This window comes from Mastomys coucha, unplaced genomic scaffold (assembly GCF_008632895.1).
Source record: "Mastomys coucha isolate ucsf_1 unplaced genomic scaffold, UCSF_Mcou_1 pScaffold22, whole genome shotgun sequence".
Lineage (NCBI taxonomy): Eukaryota > Metazoa > Chordata > Mammalia > Rodentia > Muridae > Mastomys > Mastomys coucha.
This window is the reverse complement of record NW_022196905.1, coordinates 28,627,548-28,648,593: the sequence shown is the minus strand read 5'-3', so window position 1 is coordinate 28,648,593 and position 21,046 is coordinate 28,627,548. Positions and strand designations below refer to the sequence as shown.

Genomic DNA, 21,046 nt, shown 5'->3' with positions numbered 1-21,046 from the left:
AGCCGTTAGACTGACAGTTGAGTAGCCTTGGGGAAATGTTGCAGAGGATAGGCTCTTGGGGGAGGGGCTTCGTGGCTACAGGAGGAGGTGGTAAGTTTAGCTGTAAGTCTGTTTAGCTTGCTCACTGTGGCATTGGTCTGCCAACCTGCCCTGCGTCAGCCAGTGAGGTCTCCATAAGTGCTGGCTTCTGGTCACATGCCCCTGACTCCCCTTGAATTCTGTTTTCTCTGAGTAGCAGCATGGGCCTAAGACCCAGGCAGGGCCATCCCAGGACCTTTTACCCTCAGTATGGGATAGGCTTCTTCCAATCCACTGCATCCCAGGCCCGTGGACCTGCTAGATGGAGAGCACAGGGCAGCCATAGACTGGGCCTGAGCCCACAGAGCAGACACCAGGGTGCCTGAGCTGGCTACCAAACCCACCTTCAGTAATCTGCTTGTCTTAGCTCAGGTTGCAGGCTTGCAGGACAAGCCCTTTGACCTACTAGCTGTCTGCACAGTCCCATCCAATGCACTTTAAGTGTCTTTTAATCTATTGAAGTTAAAACATATGATCTCCCCAGTTTCTACACCCACCTGCTGGGCAGGCTGTTCATTTACTGACAGCATCCTCCTTCATGGCCCCTCGTTGCTGGTGGTCTTTCCCTGTGAGTGGTTCCTTGGCTTCATTCCAATCCCACACAGCTGCTTTGTTGAACTGTTGGCAGTTAGTGTATGAACAGCACTTGATGGGGAGTTTTATTAGAAAATTAATTTTCCTTTCAAAGACCCTTTCCTTAGCCAGGCTTGTTGATGTACAGCTGTAGTGTGGGTTACTAGGGAAGCTAAGGCTGGAGATCCGCTCACTTGAGCCCAGGAGTTTGAGTTCATCCTGGGCAATACAACAAGGCCCTATTTCTAAAATCAAAACAAGACAGGATGAAGAGAACCAAGTTTTCCAAATGGCCTGTAGTGGTTTGCAGAAAAAGCATGACAGCCAGGCCAGGGTTATCACTTGTATTGCTGCTGCAGGGTCCTTGCCCAGTAGCTCTCTGGCACAGGGTATCCTGATAGAAGAGGGCTGTTCATCCTCATGATCAGCCCACCCTGCAGGGCTGGGATTGTCTCCATAGCCTCTTTCTCCAAGATGGCGTCTGTCTCCATGTCATAGAGTAGATTGAGTTCCAAAGGCCCCTTTGTTCATGGGCAGGGTGGAGGCTGATGCACTTGGCCACCAACTGTTGCTGGTCTTCAGCGGCCAGTGGCTGTGGGAAGGCTGCAGGCTCTCCCACACTATCAAGGCCTTCTGGCTGACTTTGGCATCTGTTGCAAGCAAGAATGAGCTGAGAAATGGGACCTATTTTGGAGAGAGACAGTGGGTACAGGGGATTATTCTTATTGGGGTGTCTAAGCTAGACCTAAAATATTAACTTGCTAGATTGCTGAGAAGCCAGAGAGGCATAGCATTGCTTGCAGGGTGGCCTATGTGCAGCTATGCATAAGCACTATCTCACAGAATATCCCATTGGGCAGTACTTGCTATAAAAGACTTTCAGGCAAAGTAGGGTTCTGGCTGTCAGAATTTATGGCGAATCTCTCAGGTATGGACCAGGTTTCACCACTATTGCTAGCCAGAATTCTTCATTCTCAAATCTTTCTGATGTGGCATATTTTGGTGGCTGTCCCTCTCTGATCCACCTTCAGCTGGTGTGTTTGGCAGGGGTTATGCTGGGGATGTCTTTATTTACTGTTAAGTGAGATTATGTGATCTTTTGGGTTGGTTTCTGCTGTGTTCAGCTGAGGAGGAGGTACGTTCCCCTAACGCCCGTCCTGTATACCTGTTGTACTGGCTGGTTCTGTGTGTCAACATGACACAGGCTGGAGTTATCACAGAGAAGGGAGCTTCAGTCGGGGGTGGGGGGGGGAATGCTTGTAGTCTTGGGTTCAATAAGAGAGTAAGCTGAAGCTGGGCGGTGGTGGCACATGCCTTTAATCCCAGCACTTGGGAGGCAGAGGCAGGCGGATTTCTGAGTTCAAGGCCAGCCTGGTCTACAGAGTGAGTTCCAGGACAGCCAGGGCTACACAGAGAAACCCTGTCTCGAAAAAACCAAAAAACAAAACAAAACAAAAAAAAAGCCAGGGGAAGCAAGCCAGTAAGGAACATCCCTCCACGGCCAGTTCCTGCTTCCTGACCTGCTTGAGTTCCAGTCCTGACCTCCTTTCATGATGAACAGCAATTTGGAAGTGTAAGCTGAATAAACCCTTTCCTCCCCAATTTGCTTCTTGGTCATGATGTTTTGTACAGGAATAGAAACCCTGACTAAGATACCTATGCACCTTCCCCCAATATTATGGACCACAGGGACCAGAAACAAACACATATAGCTTCTCTCGTATGTCTTTCCTTTCTGGAATTCAGCCAACAGTGGGGTCTGCCGGCGTCCACTTGTGTTAGATAGCTCAGTAACCCAGAGTCTAGCCAAGACTAAAGCTGGAGGGCCCCATTGGGCATATTGGAACCAATGCCTAGCTAGCTAGTGCTGGCCATCCCTGAGTCTGAGGAGGAAAAGCTCTGTGACAGCACCCGTGGGTCACTTGTCCCCAGGTCAGGATCAAAGCTCTGAAAGGTCAGAGATTGAAAATGCTGAGTGGACCAGAAGCAGAGACGGGGAAATCTGTGGGACAGGGCTGACTTGGGAGCCACCAGGGAAGGCCGTGAGGTGGCAGCCTAGGTTGCTGTGTGAGGGTGGAGAGGAAAGCCTCATGTGCCTGCCTACACCCTGAGGCCCTGTGGCAGGCAGCACACGCGGGAGGTGTGGGGTATGATGGCGTGTGGGCATGGGGCAGACTCACCTGGCTACTTTTCTGGGTCTATTCTTCAGGAATGTCTGTCTTTTCCCTTTCCTATATGACTCCATGGGAAGGAGTTAGCACCACTCTGTCACTAACTCCATGTCATTAAAATGTAGCTACTCTCCACTCTCTGCCTACTTCCACTCCAGGCTACCCCAGCCTCTCCCTTCCCTGCCTTTGTGAATCCTAGGAGTTCCAAGACTACTTTTCTGTCACTGGGATGCTCTGTGCCGCTTGTTACACTGCCTCATCCTTTCCCGAGGAGTGCCTTAGCCTCTGTCCTGGGGTAGGTAGGCAGCTCAGCTTGTCCCTAACTGGGCCGCTCAGTGGACACAGAGCACAGGTGCTTCCTGCTGTCTTCGTGGTTCTCACCGTCACTCTTAAGAGCATGCTGACTTGACTTGGCATCTTACCCGTCATGCGGCCCAGCCCAGCCATCCCTGGTTGGGGTCAGGGCTGCCTTGTGAGGGTGGGGCTCGTTCTTGTGGGAAGGATATATAGTATTTGGCTCCTTATCCTGGTCAGCTGTTTCTTGCTGTCATTCTTGTGCACACTAATGAGGGTACTAGGGATTGTACATGCAACTTACTGGGCATTCATGATACCTGTCACAATGTTGTAGGGTTACTTAGCAGGGGGTGGACCATGGAGGGTTTGGGATTTGAGCTTAGAGCCAATCCATCTGGTCCCTTCAGAGTCTATGCCTTGGATTATTCTCTTTCCTCACACCGTTGTTGCACATCGTTGAAGTGGTTTATTTGCATTTTACCACCGTGTCTGTGTTTGCTGATGTGAACAAAAACAAAAGTATCACTTGCCCTTCAGAGAGTGCTATGAAAGGCTTTGAGAGGTTGCGCTGTTACCTAGGGACAGACAGAACTCCCAGTGGCCCCATACCTCTGAGGACAGGCCAGCTGTGGATCTGGGTCAGGCCGAAGGCACGTGAGGGATGCTGACTGTCTCTAGGTACTTGTGTGAATGAGTCGGGTAAGGTGGGCCTAGGTCAGTGTTTGGAGGAACGAGCAGTTCCAACCATGGAGGCCTGTTGCCTGTGGGCTGAGCTGCTGTTGGGGTTGTTGTTGCTGTGGTGAGCAGCTGGGTTAGGGTACCTTGAGAAGCTTTTCTTGCTTTCCTGTGGTGCTTTTGGATTTGGAGAATTGGAGTGCAAAGTTTAGGGCTTTCCTGGAGACCTGGTCCAGGAGAGGTCAGGGCCCAGGATGGCACTATGGGTAACCATCCCTTCCTTGACCTCTCCATTCTCTTCTTGAAGTCTATGTATGACCACTGTCTGGGGATAGGCTGAGACTGAAAGGTAACGTGCCAGGGTTCCATGTTCTGAATGTTAGGGCAGAGAGTGGTCCTTACCTGGTTATGTGGAAGGGCTCTCGGAAGTTGATATTCAGACCCCAGCCGACATTCTGATAACATCTGCTTGAGGGAGAACGGCCTAGGCTTTGTGTCACTCGTGGGCTGACCTGGGGCAGGAGCTTCCTCTCTGGTCCACCATGCTTCCTGAGCTGCCATCTGTGCAGATTGTGTATCCAGCTGCCTGCCTGTTATTCTCTTACCTGGAGCCTGACCAAGAAAGATCATGAGGTTGCTCTCTAGAACTACAGGGCATCAATTAGTGTCCTCTGACTGCAGTATTCATGTCATATTTAGGAAGCAGGAGTGTGAACAGGGTCTAGCTCGGGCACTGGCCTACTCTTTTCTTCCACCAGAGAGGCCTGGTGGTTCTCCCTGTGGCCCTGGGCAGAAGTCCTAGCTTCATGGCTTCTAACATGCCAACCAGGCCATTTGTTACTTTCATGTGCTTCAGTCTCCCTGCCTGAAGAGGACCGGTGCACAGGAGACTCTGATGAGCAGTGTCTGACACAGGGCTGGGCCTGATTCCTCTGGAGGGGCTCTTGATGAGCAGGGCACAGGTGCTGTGATCTCTGATTCTGTCCCGCCCACCAGAAGTCCTCTGAACTATAGAGAAACACTTCAGAGTCACCCATGGCTACTCAGAGGGCCCCTGTGAGCATAGCCCAAGCTCACACTATTGAGTATATCCACACTGATAGCCACACTCATGAGGAACCAGGCACCTGAGTGAATAAATAATACAATCAACTTCTTGTAGTTTGTGCTCCATTGGTCCATTCTGTATTATGACTTTAACTTTATAATTGCTTGGTATATCTGTGAGTCTGCATGTGTGTGTGTGTGTGTGTGTGTGTGTGTGTATGTGTGTGTGTGTGTATTCGCATGCGCGAGAGTGCATGTGCATGATTACAGGCACATTCATACCACAGGGAAATCAGGGAACAGCCTCAGGTGTCCCTCCCTGCCACCCACCATGTTCGAGTCATCGTCTCTCTTTGTTGATTGATACTGCACACCCCAGGATAGCTGGCCTGTGAGCTACTGAGGTTTTTGTTTTGTTTTGTTTTGTTTTTTTAAAAGCTTTATTAATTGTAATACATAAGTACGCTGTAGCTGTCTTCAGATGCACTAGAAGAGGATGTCAGATCTCATTACGGGTGGTTGTGAGCCACCATGTGGTTGCTGGGATTTGAACTCAGGACCTTTGGAAGAGCAGTCAGTACTCTTACCCACTGAACCATCTCACTAGCCCCACTACTGAGGTTTTCCTGTCTCCACCTCTCTTCTCTCCCGAGGAGCACTGAGATTACAAATATGTGCCATCATGCCTGGCTTTTTAAGATGGGTTCTAGGGATCTGAACTCAGGTGCTCATCTCTGCACAGAAGAACTTTATCTCATGAGCTGTCTCCCCAGCCCTCAAAGAATTGTTTTAAAATAAAGTTCTTTATGACTAATTTATGAGTAAATATTTGATTTGTATACCTTTTTTGTTGTTGTTGTTGTTTGGTTTTTTGGTTTTTTCGAGACAGGGTTTCTCTGTATAGCCCTGGCTGTCCTAGAACTCACTCTGTAGACCAGGCTGGCCTTGAACTCAGAAATCCACCTGCCTCTGCCTCCCAAGTGCTGGGATTAAAGGTGTGTGCCACCACTGCCTCACTGTATACCTGTTTTACGCACTTATATATCCAGGGTGATCTGAAGGTTTGTTGGGAAAGAGATCACTAGTGAAAAAAAGGCCAAGACCTGTTCTAACCTTTTTTCCCTCTCCTTGGCTGTGGGTGTAGTTGAGACAGTATCCACACAGTATTGTTTTAAAGGCATTCCTATAGTTAGGTTATGTTTTTCAGTGTTGGAGTTTTTATTTCATGCTTGTTCACAAAGCACCTATCTCTTCCTACTTACAGTAATGCCTTTGTTGTACATTTTCTTTTGGGACATCAAAACACTTAAAATCTGGGCTGGAGAGATGCTCAGTGGTTAAGAGCACTGACTGCTTGCTCTTCCACAGGATCCCGGTTTAATTACCAGCACCCACATGGCAACTCACAACTGTCTATAACTCCAGTTCCAGGGGATCTGACACCTCACACAGACAGACATTCAGGCAAAGCACCAATGCACATGAAATAAAAATTAAAACAACAACAACAACAACTACAAAACCACAAAATCAGCATGCTGCCTCCCTGTGTCAGGCCTGTGAGCCAATCTGCATGGAGCCAGTGCCCATCAGGCTGGTGTAGCACTGAGTGGTGAGTTGGTGAATTGGCTCTTTGGGCCCTACTCTGCATACTTACAATTATAGACTTACTAACTGAGATTTTCTCTTGGATCCTTTAATCAGGACGAATTGAATGCCATTGGTTTTGTTAACTCATTTCCTGGGACCCCTGCCTGGAGGCTTCCTCTTGCACAGCACCTGGGGCCTGGGATAGGCGTGACTGGCACAGTAATTTAGAATTCCTTCTGCTCCCACCTCTGGCTTGTGGGGAGATAAAGAAGAACTTTGGTTCTTTAGTCTGAAATAGTCCCGAGGGGTCTGGTGCTCTCACTCTATTGGCAGCTAAAATTTAAAACAGCAGACATTTTCTGTTTTTATAACATTTTCTGAACATTCTTACTTTCTTCTGCTCTAGGTATACGTGCATGCCTGTGTGTGCATTATACACACACGTGTGTGTGTGTGTGTGTGTGTGTGTGTGTGTGTGTGTGTGAGTGAGAGAAAGAGAGAGAGAAAGAGAGAGAGAGAGAGAGAGAGAGAGAGAGAATGAGAATGAGAGTGAGAGTGAGAGATTGGGTCCTACTTTGATCACAATGGAGAATATAGGGCAGAGGGTGAACCTTGACTCTAGCAGGGATATGATTTCGAATGCTAGTGAGTATAGGCCTTCTACTTTAGTATACAGAATAGTTCTATACTGAACAGTTAACTCACACATTTGTGTACATGTAAATGCATGTACATACTAATAGAAATGCATGCAGATATGCACATGCACAATGCATACATATGCAAGCCATGTGCACACTCACCCATGCACACATGGATGCTGTTGGTTTCTGCAGAGCACAGACAAGAGGGAGGTGGGTGGGCCAACATGTTGCCCTCTGGAGGCTGGGTCCACTTCTTGATGATGGGTTGGTTTCAACCTGGGAAATTGTGACAGATGGGACTTGTCCCGACCACCCTAGGCCAATGTCAGCTGCTCTGCGCCTTGTCTGCCAAGCCTTCCCTTTCCAGCATTTCTTGCTGGGGAGCTTGTAGGTTTGAGGTCAGAAGGGAACTAGGGTTCTGTTGACCTGGTTGACCACCCTAAGCTGGCTGACCAGTAAAGTAGATCATACTGTGTGTACAGCACACGTCTCTTGGGTGAACAGTAAGTTGGTCCCTGCTTGAGAAGGAGCCAGACCCCTTCTAGAAGAAGGGGGTAACAGGAGGAAGATATTTCCATCTACTGAGAAACAGGTGTGTCTATGGCTGCCCCTCCTTCCTCAGGGAATGCCAGCAGGCCCTGGCACCTAGGAGGCAAAGCTAGAGGGCAACACAAGCCAGACTGGGATCCTGGGGTCTGTGTCAGAGAGTGAGATGGCCTTTGAAAGTCGTGGCCATTAGAGGGAAAAAAAGAGAGAGCGGTGGGAAGAGAGGAATAAATGTGTCTCTCGTCTCCCACCCTGCCTATTTCAAAAATGATTTTTATTTTATTTGTACATGCATGCAGAGGTCAGTTTGTAGGATGTGTTTCTTTTCTTCTACAGTGTAGGCCCAGGGACTTGAACTCTGGTTGTTGAGCTTCATGTACTGAGTCATCTCAGTTGTGTGCATGCACCCATGGCTTGGTGTAGTGACAATTTGGACAATTCTGGAATTTTGGTTTCCTTAAAAACAACACAGAAACATTGTAAGAATGTGTTTCCATTTTAATCCCAGGTGTGGGATGTGTGGCTGCTTTGGACTGTCTATAGCAGCTGACCACGATTTGCCTCGTGCTCTAGCAGAGGCATGGTTTTGCCAACTGCAGATAGGGTTCTGTGATTGTGTGACATTTGGAAGTCTGGGAACTTTCCAGAGGGTCCCGAGAGTCAAAGGGGTGGTTGTTGGTTATTTAGGGAGGTTGGTTGTAGTTTGTTAGTAGCTATGGTCAAAGAAGAAACAAAAGGAAAGAAATTAGATTCAGTGAATTTTTTAATTGCTCTCTCCCCTCCTCCATCCTTGTTTCTCTCCTATCTAAGTACTGAGGAGGGTGAGGTAGGGGGAGGGGGAGCAGGGGATAAAGGGTAGGAAAAAGAAGGACCCACAAAGTAGCAAAGACCAGCTACAGGTTGGCATCTGTGAATATGGGTGGGTATGCCATGATACACACGTGGAGGTCAGAGGACAATCTTGGACATAGGTCCTTGCCCTTGATCCTTTTTGAGACAGGGTCTCTCTGTTGTTATTCTCTGTGCACAGGCTCACTGGTTTGTGAGCTTCCTCACTTGTGAGCTTCTAGGGCCTCTCTTATCTCTGCCTCCTATCTTATGGTAGGAGTTCTGCGGTTACAGATGTGAACTACCATGTCTTATGTGGGTTCAGAAGGTCTGAACTCAGGTCATTATGCTTGCATGGCAAACCACTGAGCCATCTCCCAGACCCTAACTGTACATCTGTATCTCATCTCATCCCAGTCTCTGGTGTTCCACAGCCCTCCTGGATGTGACAGTAGCTTGAGAAGTCAGTCCAGGTGTGGAGGGGTAGGTGGCCAGCACTGAGTGCAGCATGTGGCACAAGGGCCCTTTCTCTCTCTGCCTAAGGTACTTTATCCGCATCTAGACCAGATCAGGTAAGTCAGTTCCCACTCAGCTCTCTTCAGGATGTCTTGGGAAGGTCTGCTACCCATCCTGACTAGGCACTGTAGCTGGCTGTGATGTGCTATGCACATTCTGATTGGTCACTTTGAGAGCTCCAGCCTCAAGAGGGGCTGCTTGGCCACATCTGGGGCTTCTTTCTGTTTCCAATATCCTTGACTGGTTGAGAGGCTTATATTTGTGATCAGGGCCTTAGAGTTAAGGAAAAGCATCCCTGAGCCTTCTGGGAGGAAAAGGGAAAAGAAAAAAGAAAGGCAAGGAAAGAGAAATTACAAACAAAGCCCAGAAGTTAACACACTGAGGTAGAAACACAGTCACATGCTTGGGTGGAAGAGAGTGGGGCAGGTGTCAGCATGTGTGCTGTGTGAGCATGTATGCACACATGTGAGCAGCATTAGAGCAAATTTGGGTTGGTACATTTGTGCATCTTCCGCTCTCTTGGGCCTCTGTTTTTTCCTTCTGGTATTGGAGGCTGAGCCAGAGCCTTGTGCATGCTAGGCGAATGCTCTGCCTCTTGAGCCATATATCTCTCCTCTACCCTCTCCCATGTCTTTTTTCCTGCAGTCATGAGCATCCTTTACTAAAACATGCTGGTGCTTCACCATTTCTCCTTCGTTTCTCTGAACCCTGGACTGTCAGCTCTAGGGGAAGGAGTCCTTCATGCCTAGGAGCCTAGAGGACCATTGTGCGAAGGCTTACTGTGTCTGTGTAGAAAAATAAGCCAGGCAGTGGGCAGATATCAGGTGAATGGAAGAGACAGGGAGCCTGGGCAAGACCAGAACTAGAACACCTATGAGTGCTCCCCTCAGAGGTGAGGAAACTGGTGTTCCCAGTGTTAAGAAATGGGGCTGAGAGGGCAGGGAGGTGTCCAGAGGGCAGGGAATGGGGAGTGAATGCAAACTCTGACAGTCATTTTCATTTCAGTGGAGTGAAATAATAATAATAATAATAATAATAATAATAATAATAATAATAATAATAATAATAATGGAGTGAAATAATAACAACAACAACAACAATAATAATAATGGGTTCCTTCCTTCATTGATTGTCTTAGTCCTTTCTGTTTAGACTTGTGGATTAAACACTTTTTCTTGGACAAAGTCTCATTACATAACTCAGGCTCATATCAAATACACAATCCTCCTGCCTCAGCCTCTCTAGTGCTGGGATGGCAGGTATGTGCCACTAGGCCTTGTTTATATAATTTTTATTTTCCCTAAGAGGTTTTCTGTCATCCCAGGGCCCTGGGCCTCCCTCTTCCTCTTTTCTGGGATTCTAATGAGGATTTTAGGATGAGCCTGGCTTTTGCTCTGGTTGTATTTCTAAAGGTTCTTATGGAGAAATTTGATGAGATGGCTACTGCTTGGGGTAGAAGAGTTCAGGCTAGAGGCTTAGCCATCACAGGGGCAGCCTGCCCTGTAGGAACACGGCCACCAGCTATTGTGTCTCCTCCAGCAGTTACCACCTCCTCATGTTCCTGGCACCTCTCTCTCCTGCAGAGGTCAGACCCACAACTGCTGGCCCAGTTCTACTATGCTGATGAGGAGCTGAACCAGGTGGCTGCAGAGCTGGACAGCCTAGATGGGCGGAAGGAGCCCCAGAGGTGCACACTCCTTGTCAGCCAGTTCCGCTCCTGTCAGGTGAGTGGGATGGTGGGGGCATCGGGGTGTGTGTCCATCTTGGGGAGTTCTTAGGGGAAATTCTTGCTTGGGTAAGTGTCTGTAACTAAGGATGGATGCTGTGACCTGACCTGGTAAACATGTGGCTTTGCCACCCGATCCTACCCTGTAGGGATGTAATTGGGACCCTGGAAATAATGAAGAAATAATGAAGAGACTAGACCCAAGAGGAGGGCGGTCTTGGGCAGACCAGGATCATGTGGGATGGGGAGCTAGGTTGCAAGTTCTATCTGCACAGGACGCGTGGGAAGAGCAGAAGCTGAGACCAGAGTGAAGTGGAGAGCAGCTGGCTTGGGAAGGGAGGTCCTTGCTCTGGCTGCTCTGGGTAGTGTGTGCAGAGTTAGCAGTGGGGGATGTCACTGCACTCAGCGGCTGCTGACTCATGGTGCTGTGAGCTTTTGCTGCATAATTCAGAGACAGCTCTGGAAGCTGCTGCTAAAAATACCTTGCCAGCAGCATCTTCTTCCAGTGCACCAAACGTTCACGAGGCGTTTCCAGCAGGAACAAAGTTTTGTCAAGTGACAAGCACAGTTTTTCCCAAGTTCAGGAACTTTGTATAATTCTGCCTATATGTTCTTCCTGGGTCCTCTGTTCTGGGAGGTGGGCTGGTGCATGCTCACCTGACAGAGAGCCAGCCCATAACTCTCACTCTGGTTCTCCAAGCCTTGCTGCATCTGATCTATAGAAAGTAGCCAAGCTGGTCACATTCCAGGCTGCCTCTAGGTCATCATTCCCTCCTTGTGTTCCTGTGTACGGCCTGTTCCCCTGGAGCTCCAGGGTAAGGGTTCTTCTGACTGTGGGTCATGATCTGCTCCTCCTTTCTTTGGGCTCTGAGCTATTCAACACAGCCTTCACCTACCCTACGTCTGTTTGGATGTACCAGTAGATGCCCCAGACCCCTTCAGAGCCAGCCTCCCTGCTTCTAGGAACTTGTGTTAGAAACAGTCCCTGGGAGGGCTGTTACTAGGGAGCCACTTACAAAGGTGAGAAGCTCCACAGGAGAGATGCTCGGAGGGACTGAAGGCTCCTTTCCTCCCTTGTTCTTGTCTGTTGGGAAGCAGGACAGCTGTGGCCCACATTAGTCTCACTCTGAGCTAGGTGTTTATTGGTGTCAGCAACAAAGTATTATATTAGATTGGGAAAGGGGCTATCAAGCTGGTAGTCTCTTCTTAGGTCAAGGGTCAGGGCTCATCACAGTGAATCTTATAGTGTGAGAGGGGTCTGAGGGAACACTTAGGTCCAGGTTGTGTTCTAAAGACACACATTCTTTCCTTGTTTTAGGGCCTGGGAGAGAACATGGGGACAGGAGATTGTGCACACCCATCAGGGCACTTCCTTGTCACTTGGCTCACAGGACCCTGTCCCTTGCTTGCCCTCACCCACTGTCACTTCTTCTATGCTCTTCAGCCTCTTAGGCCCAGGATTCAGCTCACTGCTCCTTTTGGCTCCTCCATGGTCATGTTGAATGGCTCAGGCCCATCATTTACTGCTGGGGGCTCCAGCTCTCATCCCTGGTACCCCATGCAAGTTTTGCTCCTGAACCAAGAATTTCATGTTTCTTCATGGTGTTCTGCCTGGCATTGCTTTATCAAGATTAGTCTCTGAGTGCTTGATGCTGCTCTGTAGAGAGATAAGGGACGGCTATAAACTCATCTTGTGACCTGAGGCCTTACCGAGAGAAAGGAGGTTACACCGAACTCTTCTCCCTGCTCCCTGTCCTGCATTCTTAAAAGGCCCTCACCAGGGCTGGTGAGATGGCTCAGCGGGGAAGAGCACTGATTGCTCTTCTGAAGGTCATGAGTTCAAATCCCAGCAACCACATGGTGGCTCACAACCACCCCGTAATGAGATCTGACACCCTCTTCTGGTGTGTCTGAAGACAGCTACAGTGTACTTGTAATAAATAAATTAAAAAAAAAAAAAAAAAAGGTTCCCCACCACTTCTGACAGTAGAGACGTAAGATTCCTCCCGTGACAGATGAGTGCCCCAGCCCAGTGCTTCCAATGCTTCCTGTCAGAGTTGAGGAGAATGCTTCCTTTACATGTCAGATTTGTGATACGACATATGTACACATGTGCGCAAGAATGAAGAGCACTCAGGGTGATATCTGGACATTGCCTGAGCAGAGCATTCCTGTCTCTGTGGAGTCAGAAGATGCTCCATCTTAGATTACAAATCAGCTTGCCAACCCAGAAGCCCTCTGGAGCTTCTGTTTATGGAGGTTTCATGCAGGCGTGGTTGATACCCTCCCCTCCCCTCAGAGTTTGACAGTTAAAGTTGAAAATCTAGGTGTGTGTCCTGTAATGGCCAGCCCTGCCCTGAAGCTACTCAGAGCCTGGTTACCTGTAACTTCTTTAATGTAAGATCTGTTACCTCAGAGATGGCAGGGAGTTTGGGAATTGTATGTCAAGAAAATGAAAGAAGGGCTGAAGAGATGGCGCTGTGGTTAAGAGCACTGACTGTTTTTTCCCCGAAGTCCTGAGTTCAATTCCTAACAACTACATGGTGGCTCACAACCATTTGTAATGGGATCCGATGCCCTCTTCTGGTGTGTCTGAAGACAGCCACAGTGTACTCACAAACATAAAATAAATAAATCTTAAAAAAAGAAAGAAAGAAAATGAAAAAACACACACACACAGTTTTGAGGCAAGAGTCTCTGTATGTTGCTTAAACTGGCCTTGAACTTTTGAGAGCAAGTAATATTTCTGCCTTAGCAAGTAGCTCTACTGTGCCTGGTTCCTAAATGTATTTCTTGGGTCACTTTCTAACTCACTTACTAGTTTTGACATCATTCTTTTAGAGACTACTAGACTTTTTTTTTTTTTTATAAATTTTTTTTTGCAAATCAAGTTTTGTGCTTCTTTTTAAAAAGATTTATTTTTAATTAGATTGTGCCTATGCATGTGTAGTGCACATGAGTACAGGTGCCTGTGGAGGCCAGAAGAGGGGATGTCAGATCCCCTGGAGCTAGAGTTACAGACGACGGTGAGCTGCCTCGTGAGGGTTCTGAGAACCGAACTCAGGTTGTCTGGAAGAGCAGTCTGTACCCTTAACCTCAGAACCATCTCTCCAGCTACGGCCTTGTGCTCTTTCTCGCTTCCCTGGCTGCCTTGGTTTTGTGCTGTGTTCCACGCCCTGCTTCCTGAGAACCTGACTGGCGTTCCAGTCCAGTGCTTGGCGTACATGGCGAATAGACTTTTTCATACGTTGGGAAGGTCAGCTGTCAGTGTTTTATCTTCAAGCATGTTAGCTGTAGGATTTCTGCAGACTCCCTTTGTCATGCCAAGGAAGTTGCCTCCTATTTATATCTTGCTGAGGGCTCTTATCAGGAATGGATGTTGGAGTTTTGTCAATACTTTCTTTGTGACTATTGGGATAATCAGGTTTCTTCTTATGGAAAGTGATATGGAATGCTTTTATGTAAAGTACTGGCTGTTTCTATTATTATCCTCCCTGTTGCCCTCACAGCTGCATGAAGGTGCTGTGAGGACAGGGCTCTGTCTATAACATCCACTAGGTCACCCCCAGTACCCAGCACATATCAACATTCAATTATATGAGCGACTGACCTAAAACGCTTGTCCTTTTTCTCTTCTTCCTTCTGACCCTCTTCCCCCTCCCCCTGCCTCTATGGTATTTTGGTTTTTGTTTGTTTGGTTGGTTTTGTTTTTTTGTATAGGGTCTTGCTTAGTCAGGTTGGGCTTGAACTCATAATCTTCTTGTCTCAGTCTTCTAAGTATAGTTGCAGATCACCATGCCTGGATGTTTTCTTTCATGATGTCCCTTATCTATTTATTCACTTTCTGACCATAATCAGGGCATCACATAAGTTATGGTAAGCTGTGTCAAATTGTGAATACCATGCCAGTATTCACTCAGGCTTCTCACCATTTCTATATCTAGGGTTACAGTTATGTAGCTTTAGAAGGAATCTTGGGCTCATCTGGCCCTGCTAGTTCAGTATCTTCAGAGAAGGTGTCTCTTACATTGCATCATTACATAATCTAGCAAAAACCAGTGGCATTGAAAGCTGCCTGTAAGAAAGCTGACAAAGTTCCCAGCAGAAAGAGAGTGGAGAAACCAACCAGAGATCACACAAAAACCAGAAAGATGAGACAGCATTGGACCCTACTCTTTTTTTTTTTTTAAAGATTTATTTATTTATTATATGTAAATACATTGTAGCTGTCTTCAGACATACCAGAAGAGGGCATCAGATCTCATTATGGGTGGTTGTGAGCCACCATGTGGTTGCTGGGATTTGAACTCAGGACCTTCATGGAAAGCAGTCAGCGCTTTTACCCGCTGAGCCATCTCTTCAGCCCTGGACTCTACTCTTAACCAAAGTAGACTTTAATGGCTGGGATATAGCTCTATGATAAGAACTCTTTATATTGTGTGTAAAACCATGGGTTCAATGCCTGGGACCAGCCACAAATGGTAAAACAAAGCAGAAGTAGTCAGATGTACTATTAAGACGGTGCAGGATAGAGCGTCTCTCTCTACTCTCATGGCCCAATACACTTTTTATGGATTATTTTAATCTCAAATAATTTTCATATGTGATATAGTTAAATGTGCTATTGCGTACCTGTAATCCAGCCCTTGAGAAACAGAAAGATTAGGAGTTTAGGACCAATTGTGGCTTCACAGTAAGTTTGAAGCCAGTCTGGTATATATGTTTCTGCCTTAAAATATGAATTTAGAACAACAGAAGTTCTGCATCTGTATTCATGAGGATTACTCACCCAGTCTTGTTTGGTATCAGAATATCATGTGCATCTATACAATGTGCTGGAGAGAGTCTCACTTCTGCATTTTTGGGGAGAGGGGGGTTGAAAGTTTGTGTCAAATTGGTGTTATTTTTCTGTTTGAATCTAGAGGCTTCTCTGTGGGAATATTTTTAACTTCAGCTTCATTTCATTGAATACATACAAGGCTTTTCAGGTTTTCTAAGTCTTCTTGGAGAGCTTTGGTAGTTTGTGTAGTTCAAGAGATTCCATCTAAGTTGTCAGCATGGCTTGCTCATGGAGTTGTTTTCTAATATGTGTGGGATGTGCAGTGATGCCTTCTCTCCTGGCGTAAGCTGTGTCGCCCTGACTGTGCTGGTAGAGCTTTGTCAGTTTTATTCATCACCTCAACTGAACTTTGTTGATTTTCTCTTTCATGGGATTCTTTATCTTACAGTGTGTGTCTAGAGAGAGAATACACCTATGTCTGATGACCTACTCCCCAGGGAAGCTCTACTCCCTGATTGGTACAGGTAGCTCTACCCTCTGGGACCCAGTGGGAGGCCTCACATTCAGCCCTTCACACGTAGCCACTCAGGAGGTGCCTCTTGTGTTTTAAGGTCTTAGACTGATCAGAGCTGGGTTCGTCTAACTCTGCTCGCCATGGTAAAATATGGGGTACTCCTAGTTCCTCTGAGATATGGAAGACCTCTTACTCTGCTGGCCCCATGAATGTCCCCACTGCTCACCATCTTGTTTTGTCTAGTTCGTGCTGAATCCATGAGCGGTAGGTACCTCCCAACTTCATCCCCAAAGCCCTCTTCACATGTTCTCTGCTGCTGTCCTTGGAATCTAGCTGCCTTGGTCTCACTGGGTGCCACATCCCTATGCCGTACAGGGCATGCCTGTTTTCCTTCCATCTCAGGGCCACTGCCCATTCTCATCTGACATCCAACGCCCGTGCCTGAGAGCCATTGTTTCCTCTGCTATTTGGTGTGGAGCAGATTTAGTTCTGGCAACTCCATCTTGGCTGGGTTTAGAATTCCCAGTCAAGGGCTGGGGCGATGGCTCAGTGGGTAGGAGTGTTTGCTATACAAATGTGAAGTCTGTTCAAATTCTCAACTATCACATAAAAAGCTGGCTGAGCTATATAGGTGTATGTCTGTAAGTGAGGTGGGGAATAGAGGCTCTCCAGAACATTCTAGATGGTCAGCCCAGCTAGAGGTTCAGGGAGAGACCCTGCTGCAAGAGAATAACTTGGAGATTGATAGAGTGGGACACCCATTATTCTCCTTTGGCCTCTCTGCGTGTGTGGACAGGTGGACACACACACACACACACACTCACACACACCCCTCATAAACACAGTGCAATGGGTGTGGTGTTACATTTGGAAGGCAGAGATGGGATTCCTATAAGTTCCTGCCTCCCCCAGTCTACAAAATGAGACATTGTGTCAAATAAAACAAACAAATAGCTGTGCATGGCTGGTTCCCAGGTTTTACAGACTTTAGTTTGTGTAGCCTCTAGGCTGCTGTGTGACTGTGGTTTCTGTTTTGCTGCTGAGAATCAGAAAAATCGGGTGTCCTGCCATAGTTTGCATAGCCTTTGGGGCCGAGGTGGACCTGCCCTTGTATGGACAGGCAGGGGCTTTGCTGTTGTGTCTGTTAGAGGGTCACTGCTTGGTGAAGGAGCAGTGTCTGAAAGGGCTGCCCCAGCAGACTTCCCTTGTGTGTGTTTGTGCCCCTGTGATAAAACTGAGATTCGGACAGGCCAAGGGTCCCCAGCTGGTCGTCATTGGTGCTTGGGACCCTTTTACTCATACTTGATGCTTACTCGGTTGTAAAAACTGACATTGCCTTGCCACTCTGGGGAGCTTTTCACAGGGTGAAAGGGCTGGCTTCGCTGTCACTGCCTGGAAATAAATGGACACATGAAGGATAGCCTAGGCTTGTTATGGGGATAATAGTGATGTAGAAATGTGTGCATGTGCCTGTAAGTGCACATGGCAGGTGTGTGAGATAGGGTCTCTGCTGAATCTGGAGCCAACAATCCCCAGGGTTGTCCCGTCTCCACCCTAGCCCCCCATGCTGGGATTACAGATGTACTGGCTAGTTTTGTGTGTCAACTTGACACAGGCTGGAGTTATCACAGAGAAGGGAGCTTCAGTTGGGGAAATGCCTCCGTAAGATCCAGCTGTAAGGCATTTTCTTAAATAGTGACCAAGAGGGGATGGCCCCTTGTGGATGGTGCCATCACTGGGCTGGAAGTCTTGGGTTCTCTAAGAGGGCAGGCTGAGCAAGCCAGGGGAAGCAAGCCAGTAAGGAACATCCCTCCATGGCCTCGGCCTCAGCTCCTGCTTCCTGACCTGCTTGAGTTCTAGTCCTGACTTCCTTTGGTGATAAACAGCCATGTGGAAGTAAGCTGAATAAACCCTTTCCTCCCCAACTTGCTTCTTGGTCATGATGTTTGTGCAGGAATAGAAACCCTGACTAAGACACAGATGAGCTACTCAACCCTACTTTTAAGAGTAGGTGCTAGGGATCCAGACTCAGGTCTTCTCACTTTCACAGCAAGCATTATATCTGCTGAGCTGTCTCCCCAGTCCCCAGGGTCAAGATTTTATAGGAGTCTACTGACTTCTTGTCCAAGGGAACTTGTATGGGTGTTCAGGGGCAGCTGGGATAGCCATGGTTCTAGGGCATTTAGGGGGACAGGCATGGAGGGAAATTGAAGTCTTTTTTTTTTTTTTTCTAAGAAGATGGTTCAGTTGTTACAAAGAGTGATGTGGAATCTACTCCTCAGCCATCAAATGAGCTCAGTCACAGGACTGTGTGCCAGCAACAGACCACTGTTGTCCCAGGAGGGGGGTGAGGCAGGATATGCTGCCAGATCCCTTATGTAGTCTGGATGAGCAGTCTTTCTTTCTGTTTCAGGACAATGTGTTAAACATCATTAATCAGATCATGGAGGAGTGTATCCCTCAGGACCGTGCCCCTCGGGATTTCTGCGTCAAGTTTCCAGAGGAGATCCGGCATGACAACTTGGCTGGCCAGCTGTGGTTCGGGGCTGAGGTAGTGGGCAGTTGCTGGGATTCCGGGCCCTGATGTTAGATACCCTTTTCCAGCCAGGTCCATGTGAAGCCTGGTGTCTCTTCTAGGGCTTCTGTCCGCCCTTTGTTTTTCAGAAGGTGTGATCTGAGTTTCCTTGGCCACCAGCCCTAGGAACGTCATGGGGAGCCATAACCCTGTGCTCCCCACCACCGCTGGTGCAGATGAAGTTTCTCGTGTGATTGTTAGGAGACGGAGTCCCCAGGCATCCAGGATCCTATCACTGCTCCTCAGATATCAGTGTAAACAGTTCTCACCCACCCACTGCATGACAGCAGCAGGGGCGCTCTTGAGGGGGGCCTTACCCCACCACATTCACATTAGCTTACTTTCCAGTAACACAGGAAGATGGCTTCCCCATAAGGTAGTAGGACACTGTCCCCCCTGTCTGGGAACTTCCTGTACCCTTCAACAAAGTGAAGCCCCAGCATATCTCCCTTGACTGTGCTCTCAAAGCACTGGGGATCCAGGGCTCTGACTGCAGCCTGCCATCCGTCATCCCTCTGTGCTGTCCCCTCTGACGCCCCTCCCCGTGCAACTGTGGACCTGACCTGCCTCATGCTCCATTTTATCTCACCTCTCCCCATCCTACCCACGCCTCTCCACTGAGCCATCTGGCCAGATCTCCCTGAGGTTCTGATTGGTCTGGCAGCCACAGCCTCATCAGGCTTTAGTATTTACTCTGTATAATGTGACCCAGGGCAGAGGCTCCTGTAGACCTGTGGAAAGAGAGGCCCTGCTCAGTTAGTTTAGCTGCTGTGTGTGTACGGGGAGTGCTGCTGGAGGCACCTGGAGTTCAGTGCTCCCTTTCAGGATACACCTGGGAAGTCAGAGACCCCCTTCCCTCAGCTGACAGGAAATTGCTTCTTATCCTGATGGATGCTGACAGGATTGGCTGGCAGATTGGTTCTGCCCTCAACTGGTGAAGGCTAGTTAGTGGACTGAGCATTTACACTGGAAGAAGCCAACTGGGAGCTGTCTGTACTCCTTGGTCCCCACCTTGAGAGCAGCAGGCAGACTCCTCAGCCAGGCTGGGGTCTTTCACAGATGTAGGGGGGGGTTAGGGTGCATGGAGGCCTCTTCACCAATAGGATGATTCTTAAATAGGTGATTTTGGTTATCAGGGAGATCATGTTCTGTTGCGGGAATTAATAAAAGATGCATCCACCCACCCGGCAAACTCCCTTTCCCGCGGGGACACTTTCTTGAGCCGGTACTGTCTGGCATCACCATGTCCCGGCGGGCTCTTGTTATTTTCTCCCAGCTATTTGCAGCATCTCGCTCACATGCAACGCATTACATACCCCCACAATCATTCATCTAGCTAGCGCCTAGGACCCGGTAAGTAATGCATGACTCTTAAGGCTTTAATATCCAGTCAGGTTTAATAATAAGATCACAATTTACAAGATACCAATACAATAATTTCAGAACCAAATAATAAAGACAATATTCTAACCCAATTAATCTATTTTGTAAAAACCTTTGCTCGGTTGTATAACCACTCAGGGTCTGACTCTTCCTCATCGTCTGACTCCATGATCAAGATCCTCCTCTTCCTCCTCCCTGACCTTTCTCCTCCAACTCTAGTTCCACCTCTCTATTCCTGTCCAGTCACAGGCCTGTCACTACCCTCATGTGATTGGACAGATAAAATGCTGCAACATTGTTCCTATTAATTTTAGGTGTGTGTGTGTGTGTGTGTGTGTGTGTGTGTGTAAGTGTGTATATGTGCAAGTGTGTGCAAGAGGCGCCTAGGACTTCCCAGAAAGATTATGGCCTGCAGGGTGGCTGGACCCTTGTTGACATCCTGTTCCAGGACACAACCCCGAGTGTGGCCTTTAGACACTCTTGGCTCCCTCCTGGCAGCCACCCTGGGCTAGGAGGCAATGAGAGTTACATCACAGGTCCCCCTGTATTGAATCCCACACTGAGCACTGAGGCCTGAGTGCAGAGTCAGGTTCCCTGAGGACAAGCAGTGTCTCAGAGCTGCAGGCCACTCTGAAGCCTACCCTCCTGCCCACAGTGCCTGGCAGCTGGCTCCATCATCATGAATCGTGAGCTGGAGAGCATGGCTATGCGGCCGCTGGCCAAGGAGCTGACACGTAGCCTGGAGGATGTGCGGGGCACTCTGCGCGACCAGGCACTGCGAGACCTCAACACCTACACGGAGAAGATGCGGGAGGCGCTGAGGCGCTTTGATGTCCTGTTTGCTGAGTTTGAACTGAGGTGACCTTGATGGCCCCATGCATATGCATTAGACATTTGGAATAATGGCTTTTGCTCAATATTTTTGGGGTACCTGCTCTTTGGGGCCATATCTTGATGTTTCTATGTTGAAAATGATGAGGGAGGAGCTGGGCGGATAGCTCCTGGGGATAGCTCTTTGTGGGTGGGGGTAAGGGAACCTTCAAAAGGCAAAGGAAAACAGAGGGTATAGAGTCCAGCAGGACTCTGCCAGTCACAGCCCCTGG

The 21,046-nt window shown here is 48.2% G+C and overlaps 1 protein-coding gene across 2 annotated transcripts in view; it reads left to right on the top strand.

Annotated features, from left to right (window-relative positions):
• Positions 1-21,046, top strand: part of Zfyve28 (zinc finger FYVE-type containing 28) — a 91,849-nt gene that overhangs the window by 31,175 nt on the left and 39,628 nt on the right. For both annotated transcript variants that reach the window (XM_031341042.1, XM_031341041.1), the window contains exons 2-4: positions 10,549-10,689; positions 18,399-18,536; positions 20,599-20,801. In XM_031341042.1, coding sequence (XP_031196902.1) covers positions 10,549-10,689; positions 18,399-18,536; positions 20,599-20,801 — 482 coding nt within the window. The remainder of the gene's footprint in view (positions 1-10,548; positions 10,690-18,398; positions 18,537-20,598; positions 20,802-21,046) is intronic.